The 10525-nt window shown below is 31.6% G+C and overlaps 1 protein-coding gene and 1 long non-coding RNA gene across 2 annotated transcripts; both read right to left on the bottom strand.

The window, feature by feature from the left end:
* Positions 1–633: 633 nt before the first annotated feature.
* Positions 634–2426, bottom strand: LOC104808811 (dCTP pyrophosphatase 1). Its single transcript, XM_010534624.2, has 2 exons — positions 2187–2426; positions 634–1187 (listed from the first exon to the last, which is right to left on the bottom strand). The coding sequence occupies exons 1-2, from the start codon at positions 2322–2324 to the stop codon at positions 936–938; spliced, it is 390 nt and encodes a 129-aa protein (XP_010532926.1). The 5' UTR covers positions 2325–2426; the 3' UTR covers positions 634–935.
* A 4209-nt stretch (positions 2427–6635) lies between these two features.
* Positions 6636–7513, bottom strand: LOC104808810. Its single transcript, XR_770995.2, has 3 exons — positions 7312–7513; positions 7118–7167; positions 6636–6971 (listed from the first exon to the last, which is right to left on the bottom strand). It is a non-coding gene; the product is annotated as an uncharacterized LOC104808810 (long non-coding RNA).
* Positions 7514–10525: the final 3012 nt, after the last annotated feature.

Below are 10525 nucleotides of genomic sequence, written 5' to 3'. Positions count from 1 at the left end.
AACTGTCGACCCCGCCCCCGCCGTTCGGATAGAGGCGTGAAGAGATTCCTGAACATGTGGACCCAGGTTCACGATCGCTAGCAAGAGTTTGTGGGCTAGGGTTTTGGCGACGAAGGCGGATAAGAGAGCGAGAGTGGTGATCGAACGAGTCGAATGGGTGAGTTGGGACCAAGTCCGGGATTTTGGGCACGGAGAGGACGCCGTCGGGGACGGAGAAGCGACGGCGGAGGCGACGATTCTAGGGCTTCTGACGGAAAGAGAGGGGTAGGGTTTATGCCGGAGAGAAAAGCCGAGAGTGAGATTTCGGTGGGTAGGGCTTCGAAAACGGGTGTCGAGGAGGATCGAGCAGCGAAGACTGATGCTGTTGCCGATGATGGAAGCCATCGTCGTCGGTTTCTCCCGGCGGAGAATTCTCCTCAGGATTTTCTCGGGAAACAAACAGGGACGAGAACAGAGACAACAAAGGAAAGAAAGAACCTTAGCCGCTATTTGATATTCATATAATAACAGTCTTCTTCTTTACCCTTGAAAGCTTCTGTGGCAGTAAATCAATAATTAGTGGGTATTAGTAATAACCCTTCATTAACAAGTGATCAGCGTTGATCAAACCAATATCAGATTGAGGCCAAGCAATTAAAACGAGAACCAAAACATGGGTTAAGACTAATCATCATTAGGGTATGTTCTTGATCCCAACTCACACTCTTAAATCCAACAGAAGAAGCACCAAAACCCAAAACCCACATATCCAAAATAACAAAGGCGCTTCTTTACCAACTTTTCAAGTTTTTTTTTCCACCCAAACCAAAAGCTATAAAAACCCGATTAAAACCCAAGTTTAACACTCCATAATTCTGCTAATTACCTGTTTCTTTATGTCATATATATATATAAAAAAAAGGTCAAATCTTTGAGGTCAGAAGCTGGTTCATCTTTCACTGATTGCACTGGTGGTCATCTTGTGCATTGGCTTTGAGAGGGTACTTGATGGCATTGAGCTGGAGCTTGCGCAGAGCAGCACTGCCCAAATCAATGCCGCAGACATCTGACAGCCTCACCAGATAGAGCAAAACATCTGATAACTCTTCTCCAAGATGAACTTTCTCTTCCTCTTTCCAACCAGGAAGCCCTCTCGGCACCTCGCCTTTCCACTGGAATATCTCTGATAACTCCCCAACTTCTCCCACCTGAACCCATCATATCCATACATGACCAACCAGCCTCAAGAACTAAATGGTTTCTTGGCTTAGTTAGAACCACTGATACAAAAATCACAGTTTACCCGTGGAATGATCAATGATGTCAAAATCAAGAACTGGGGAGTTCTTGGTTTCAAACAAGTAATACAATCCACATATCAAATGGGTTTTGCCCACAAAAAAAAAAACAGAAAATTTTGGTTAGGGGTACTGTTTTTGATTAGATGTAAGGGAAAAGTTTTGAACTTTGTTGACTTGGTCAAGAAAAAGGACTGGCCTTTGGGATAATTATTGCGTATTTTTTTTCAGCAAAAAGCCCCAGAGGTTTACTGAACCACTGTGATTAGATGTAAATGGAGGAAATTTAACGGGCAAATTCAAAAGGAGACTAATAACACTATCAGCCAAAACGATGATTCTTTCATTCTCGCTCTAAATGAAAGAGGACAGAGATTTTGAGAAATCTGAAGATCTTAGCATATAACTAACAGAAAGAAAGAAAGAAAAAGATGTATGCTTCAATGTACATGAAGAGAGATTGCTATATTCCTACTCGGAGGCTGTCCTAAGGGAAGATCAAGAAAACGGAAATGAAAAGAGGAGAATACTAATCAGAAAAGAAAAAAAAATGAAATTTCATAAGAAAAAAAAAATCCCAACTTTCGAGTCACATCATCAAAAACAAACAAAACCCATTTCTTAAAGAATGCCAAAAAAATTTCATATTTCCATGCGAGATCTTTCTAAGCAGTCACGGGTCACACTAAAAGTGGGAAGAGTTCATTACCTGACAGAAGAAGAAGAAGAAAAAAAGGGGCTTACCCAAAAAGGCAAAATGCAAAGGTGGAAAATTTGGGGGAGGAAATGAAAGGACAACCCCAAAAAATGATCATGAATCTTCCCTTTTTCCCTTTGCTATGAAAAGAGAAAACCCTAATGATGATCATTGATCAGAGAGAAATCAGATTGAAAAAGGGTTTGATGTACCATCGCCAAAAGGAGGTTCCTTGGGCTGTGAAACTTCTCCCAATCTCTTTCCTTTGCGAAATCATCCATTTTCTTCTTTAGAAGATCGAGAGATACCACCTCTTCTTCTCCTCCTCCTCCTTCTGCTCCTCCTTTCATTTTTCTCAGAAACCCTAGCGATCCAGAAAATACCGGAAACGTGCTTGTGTATTATATTTATGTTTTATGCCACGAAGTTTCACGCGGTAAGAAGAAATTCCAGTGAGAAAAAGCAAATCTTTTGGTTGGTTTTCTTCTCTTTTGGGGGGGGAGTGATGGGATGACCGGTTACCGGGAATTACCAGTTGAGGCAAAGAGATTGATACTGAGAGTGACCTACACGTGGCGGTCATCGACCGGTCCCAGCCCCTTGTGGGCCCATTCTCCCCTCGTTTTCGGCTGCTTTATTCGAGTTTCCATGTTTTTCCCTCGTTTTTTAATGTTATTAAAAAAATCCAGAAACTTTTATCCATAAACACTAAAATATTTCTTTTAACTCAGAGATTTGTAATCTCCTACTTTTTAATTCTTGAACAATATTATTAAAACAAATCTCATAAAAATGTAGAAACTCTAAAAATATTCAAAATATATATTAATTTTAATTTGATAAGTAAACATCAAATGTTTAAATGTACCAAAATAATATGTCAAATCTTAATATTGAAAACATTTTTTCATATATCGATGATATCATTAAAATTCGAATATAAAATTGCCTTTGAATAAAAATAATTTGTTTGATATTTTTTTAGCATATTGAAAAATTCGTATATTTTTATTGGAGTTTCATATTATTATTAAATTTGATATGTTATATGCAGAGCCGTCTCATAGATTTAAGAGGTCCTGTTTAATTATATATATAATATTTATAAAATCCTTATTTTAAATCTAATTAATAATTTATTAATCATTTTTATTAGTTATTTAAAAGCAAATTATAAAATAAAAAATATTTTTTAAAAAATATTGTTTTTTTAAAATATATTAATTAATAGATAAAATTTTAAATTATATAAAAAAGTAACAAAAATTAGAAATGATAAATTATATTATTTATTACAATAATTTTAAAAAAATATATATAAATTATTACTTTTAATTTAAAGTGATACAAATCAAAATCAAGTTTATAGTGATTAAAAATTATTATCTAAGAATTAGAATTGTTATAATATAAAAGATTATTACAATTTAGCAAATTTTTTTTAAAAAAAATTAATTTATAATTATTTTTTTATTTTATTTAAAATCTTATTAAATTTTAAAAATATTTTTAAAAAATTGTGGCCCTATAAAATTGAGGAGCCCTGTGCAGTTGCTCCATTTGCACCCCTCATAGACGGTCCTGGTTATATGTATAAACGATGTAAATCATGAACGGTAATTTATTTTAACAATAGAACGTAATAAAAAATTGTTTTCTACAATATTAATCATATTATTGTAGTTTCATATATTAAAAAACATTGTAAATTTATAGATTAGGACAGTATCATGATATTTCAAATATTTTTAGGGTAAGAAAATAGGAATTCAACTTTAAATCAATATATAAAATTATTATAATTGTATAAAATAACAGATCAGATCGCATAGTGACCAAGAAGAGGTGTGGACCACCCCGTCAACCATTGAAAGAAAATTGATCAACTTGCTTTATATAAATATACTCACAACATTAGGAGATAATTTTATTTCATTTTAAATTTTTCTTAAAATAATTCTCTATCATTTCGGGACTATTTTTTTCACATTTGGGAGCATTTCATATTTTTTATGGATCAATCTTATAAAATGTTTTAAGAAAATAGTGTTAATTTTACGTCTCTTCACAATCCCAAAAACGCTTTATATTTATCTATATATAGGTTTTTCAACCTATATAATTTACTAAATATTAACAATTATAAATATTCTATCTGTTGAGATGTATTTTTTAAAAAATATTCTCTAGATTTGGGTGTCAAACTTTCTTTTTGAGTCGGTTTCTCTCTAATCATTTCTCTTTTAATTTACTAAGAAAAGTAAATAAAATTTGAAATTGTACCTAAAGAGCAAAATGTACAAGTGGATGTATATATATATCGGCGACGACCGACAAAATAATAAAATTACCAACCAAAAAATTGGATGAGAACCACCACAAAAACAAAGGTTAATTGGGGGAGTCCCTCAGCCTAGTGGTTAGTAACAACTCTCTTCTACCAAGAAGTTCTAGGTTCGAAATTCAGGTATGGAAACTCCCCTTGAATCAGACAGTTTTAACAGTACCATGCCTTTAACCAACCGGCACTAGCAATTTAATTCAAAAATTAAGGCTGATTTATCTGCTCTGCGTGGTTTGCCGGCTACTACGTAGGGCGGTGGATTTTCTCAGGTCCACGATGTTGTTCTGATGTCGTTCTCGTCCGACCCATGGATTGAGAGTCGATGCGGTGTTCAGTGTCCGATCCGAAAGGTTGTAGGATAGGGGTTTTCCATCGTAACAAAAAAAAACAAGAGTTTATTAATTATGAGATCATAAATATTTAGATTATATATTTCATCCCTAAATTTAAGGTTCAAAATCTGAACCGAACAAACGATTTGCATCTCTATCATAGACAAAATTTTGTTCCATTTTATATGATTTTAAAGTAAAAAAGAATGAACATGTATTAGAATTGATTATAATGCCATTTTTTTTTACTCGAGTATAGATATTATAAGATTGTAGCAGTTTTTGAATAAAAAGGACCGTCGCGAATATTTGTGAAATAAAAATGTAACGATACATATAATGTAAAAATATTTATTTATCGTTCAACTGCAGTGTAGCATCTTCTACATTTGCACAAGATACCGATACATATTGTTTATAACATGTGTGTGTATATCATAGCATTAATCTATTATATTAATATCACTAACAATTTTCAATATCACTCGAATTTATCGAATTTGAGATCTTGATTATTGATTTGAAATTTTCTTGGATGAAACACTTTTTTAATAATTAAAATATAAAATTACTCTTAAACTAAAATATGAACCCCAAACATAATAAGGATAAAATATATTTTTCAAATTTAAAATTATGTTTCAAAATATTTACTAATTTATTAGTTTTAAATTTTTTTTTGAGCATTAACATAATTCCCATTAAAAAAATTAGACGTAGCTATGGGTTCATTATATATACAACGAATTAGATGTGGTTTATTTGGTCAGAAACCGAATAACTAAACCGATTTAAATCGAATAGCATATAATCATAACCGAATCGAATTAAACATAAAATCGAATAATGATCAAAATTTTCTAAATCCAAAAAAACCGAATCCGAACAGAACCGAAGAAAAGGTAACCGAATACCTTATTTTTTTAAAAAAATGAGTATTTTTTTATCATAACCGGACTAAACCGAATTCAGTTTCAAAAGCGAAATAACCAAACCTAAGTGAACCGAAATCCGAATATATATATATATATATATATATACACGTAAAACGAAAGTCCAAGCCCAATGGGCCGCTCTCCTCGTTCGGTTTCGTCACATTCACTTGCACATATTGTGTGTGTGTGTGTGTATATATATATATATATATATATATATATATATATATATATATATACGTTTTATAGCGCGTGAAATCGAGCAAAGCATATGAAATAAAAATAAGAGAATGGACCGACCATAAAATACGATAACATCACTTCACGCACACACAAAAGTACACAAAGATGCGTCTTGAAATGAAACAAAACGCCATTTAATATCGTTGCCAATGATAATGCGAAACAAACAAAAAACTGAAAAAAAAAAAAAATTTGCTCCCCCATGTGATCATTTCTTGACTTATGTCTCGTTTTTGGACCACAGCACCATGTGAACTCCTGCAAATTTCTAAATTATTATTTTTATTGAAATGTAATTTTGTATTAATCGAAAAACTGTTTTGAGTTTATTGTATAAACATAAATTTATTTCTACAAAATTTTATAAGGAATATGGGATTTCCATTGAGATATGGAACACTATATTTCTATGGCAAAAGGAACATTTAAAAATCAATTTCTTTACCCAAAAAAAAAAACAATTTATAAAGAATTGATGGCTTAAGGATTTATAGATCTTACAAGGAAAAGAATATAGTTGTAGAAATATACGGAAATGATATTTTTTATTCGTAATCAAAATAAAATATAAATATACTAAAGTGTTACATTGAATAAGTAAACTAAATATAATAATAAATATTTCTAAATATATATTTTCCAGATTTGATAAAAACTTCATTATACGAGATATCACGTAATATTCTCCAATATCCGATATATCTCAAGCTTCTACACCCCATGACATCAACATCATCATTATCATCATCATCATCATCACCATATCATCATCATCAAGCATAACAAAATTGGTATAAAGCTTGAATCGACATAAAAAAAAACAGTAAGACTAAATATAATATATAGTAATTATGTATCTAAACATGCCTCGTTGGAATCCCAGCAAAAGTTTTTTTTCGAGAAGATGGATACAAAAATTTCGACATGGAAAGAACAAAATAAAGATATATAATAAAAAAAAAGGGTTATATATAGATATTATCTGTGGCATACACATTTGTAATGGTAAGCACTGTTGATAGGGTCATTGCCTTCGACCGGCACTTGCTCGGCTCTGCATTTGTATTTGCATCCTCTGCACTCATTGTACGTACAAGTTGGCGCCGTCGATCCTATCATCATCCTCCTCCATGAATTCCTCTCCTTCAATATACATATATATATGTATGTATACATGCATTAGTAACTATAATTCGTCGAAATTATCGTCTATAACGTAAGTTTAGTATCGAATTATCGAGATTGGACAAAAGGGTATACGGGCAAATAATCCGAAAACGAGCTCTTACCGCGAGATCTAGTTGCGAGAGAGTTTTTTCGATAGCCCGGGTTCTTGAGCCTGAAAAAAAGGAAATATAAACTCATTCATCAAGATTCTAGGGTTCTTGCATAATTGGATAAACTATATTTTTTTTTAAAAAAAAAAGGAAGAAGAAGATAGGGTTTTGAATGAAAAAGGGTTTCAAGAATAAATATAAATGACCTTTAGCAACAAAATCTCCAAGAAACACAGTGAAGAAGATAAGAAGAAAGAGCAACAATCCTCTTGGTTTCGTCTTCACCATTATCTCTTCTTCTTCTTCTTCTTTATCTTTGGGGTATGGTCCAAATACTTTGAGTGAAAATGCTATCGAATGAAATAGAGAATGAATTAAATTGGGGGAGAGAGAGAGAGAGAGAGAGAGAGAGAGAGAGAGAGAGAGAGAGAGAGAGGGGGAGAATTTGTCTCCTTTGCTGTAATTTTGTCCGGTTGTTCTTGTAATGCTGAGGTTTGTGACCACATAGCTTGCATTAATTTTGAAGATTTTTTTTTTTAAAAAAAAAAGATAAACGAAAAAAAAAACAGAAGCACTCATCGTTTTCTACAATCCTTGCGTGTTTTTAGACTGTCTCCCTTTGCGGCTGTACCCAAAAAATAAATTGTCGGGTGATATGCCTATAGATACGAGATTTTAATTAAGATGTGACTGGATTTGATGCATTAAAAAGTTAAAACGCCTATAAATATGTAATATTATAATTTTGGCACTTATGAGCGATTTAGAACAAAATATTAAAAATTATAATTAATTGGTTTTAAACACAAATTTAATCAAATAATAAATGAATGAATTATGTTTTTTAAAAAACCCATTATTAATTGTAAACATTATGTTTTTTAACTTGCATGGAATATCAATAAAATATCATTAACCTATCTTCTTCTCAGCACCAACAACAATTTACCAAATAACCCAAACTTGGATAGTATAATGGTAAGAGAACATGCAAAATATGTTTTTTATTTCGGGTTCAACCCAAACATGAGAAAGATGTAGTTGAGCCAAATAACCGGTAAACTTTCGGATTAAAAAAAAAATAATTTATCAAACATGAAAACGGTTTATAATCTTCGATAATTATTATTAAAAATAAAAGGCCACAATGGCAATGGCAAATATGACCATATAACCGTTTAGTTTTTAAGAAATTAGTTGTCCAAAACACCATCTAATTTTTATATATAAACTCACAATATAAAATATGTAATAAACAAGTATAAATATTTCGATATCGTATTTAAATCGGTAATATATGAAAATTTTGAAGAAAAAAAAACAATATTTTTAGAAAATAAAGATTTTTCTTATTAGACTCTAAATCCGAACAAAATTTAAAATCGACATAAAAAGGGAATGAATATAATTATCATAATTCAGAAAAAAAATCAAGATACAAAATAAATTAACGTAATTATAAATAAAATCCAAAATCTCCACTCCTAGACCCTAGTATTAGATATTTATGAGGCTAATATATATAACCACAAGCCCATATGTGAAGAGAAAAACTAATAGCCCATAATATATTGGGCTTTATGACTTGGGTTCTTCGCAATTTTATATATATATATATATATATAAATGTAATATTTGTAGGCATTTTTTTTCGTACACGACTTTAATTTTTTTAACATCAATATTATTTTTTTGTTAGAGAAAACGAAATCTGAAATGGAAAAAATAATGAGCTGTCCGTGAAAATAAAAAGATCCATTATATTTTGCTGAAGAACAAATTTTCACTAATTGAATCAAGAGATATTTGCCCAACGTGCACCATTATATTTTGCTTAATTCACAGTTTTGAAGAGAAAATTCATTATTAAGATTTTTTTTTACACAAATATTTTAAGAATATTTATGAAAATAAAACTTTTTATAACATTGGGGAACCCCTATCCTACAACCCTTCGGACCGGACTTTCGTCGCGGACCTGAAAAAATCCCAAGCCCACGCACATGAGCATCAAATCCTTGTTAGTAGAACAAACGACAATCGAGACTCCAAACTACAAATAGTTTCCTTCGTAACATGTTTTTAACTTTCTTTTTTTAAACCAATATTGGGCGGCTCATCTTATAACGGGGCAAAACTCATTTATGACCCACGTTCGAGTTTCCATTTAGAGATGGATATTCACTTAGTTTTTTCGATTTAATATAGCCGAGCTAAAGATGCGATAAATTTACGGATTATTAAAAAGTAAAATATTAAGCTTTTTAGGTTATAAAAAATAATAATTGAATTTTAAATTTTTCTTTGCACACACGAGATTCCGGTGAAGTGGCAAGAATTTATTCCTTCGAAATTATTAAACTCCATGTGGAAAAAGAGACCGAAGATTATGACTATTGACCTGCCGCTCTCACATTCGGCCTCTTCGTCTACCTATCTATATATATATATATATGGAATTTCAGCTGCATTGTATAAATTTATTCTAGAAGATATTAATACGCATTTTTTTTGTATTTATAACCCAAACTTCTGCCTGAGTTGGTCGGAAAACTCATGATGCGATCCAAAATGAGTGAACGTTTTGTATTATCATGTTTTATAATTTTCTTACATATAATCGAGTAAAAATAGGTTAAAAATAACATATATAACTAAATATAATTCAGAATAAGGTTATAAAATTTATTTCTGTTAGAGTTTCACGCAATGAAATTAAATAGAGATAGATATAAAAGAACGATAAAGAGAAAAACAAAAAAAAAATGATATGAGGATTTATGTGGAAATCCAAATAGGAAGAAAACGAATGAGAGAATTTCTGCTCCGAAATTAATTTGAATCTCGGTCCAAAACATCCGGTTACAAAAAAGAAAAGAACGAGATGGAGAATTCACTATATAGAATTTAGAATAGATTACGAGCAAGCGTGATCACCGGTCACTTTTCCGATCGCTGAAAATCATAAATCGTAACCATAGATAGTATTGCAATTGAATAATCATAAGGCCAAAAATAATTAAGGACGAATGAGAAATGGGCCCATTCCCATAATTCGGACAAACCGAAAAAAGACGCGTCTTTAAATTAAACGAAGCCATGCCATGCAATGACGTGTGGAAAAGACAGCACAACCCCCCATCCCTAAAACTAGGGGGATTTTATTATATTCTTTCCTAAATATTTTTAGGGGTGATAGGAGTATCAATCGGGTTCCGGTTTAGGGTTGAGCTAATTCGATTTTTTTCGGAATTAAACAATTAAGTTCGAAATCCGATTTTATAAGTTTCAGATTCAGATCGAATCGGGTCGGATTGGTCCGAAAGTCTAAATTTTTTCGGACCAATATATTTAGTCTCAAATTTTGATTTTTTGAGATAGGTTCGGACCGAACTTCGGATTTTGGACCAAAATTGGCAT

The sequence above is a fragment of the Tarenaya hassleriana genome, unplaced genomic scaffold, assembly GCF_000463585.1.
Source record: "Tarenaya hassleriana unplaced genomic scaffold, ASM46358v1 Cleome15, whole genome shotgun sequence".
NCBI classification, from domain to species: domain Eukaryota; kingdom Viridiplantae; phylum Streptophyta; class Magnoliopsida; order Brassicales; family Cleomaceae; genus Tarenaya; species Tarenaya hassleriana.
The sequence above is the reverse complement of the archived record's forward strand: the minus strand, read 5'-3'. Positions and strand labels throughout refer to the sequence as shown.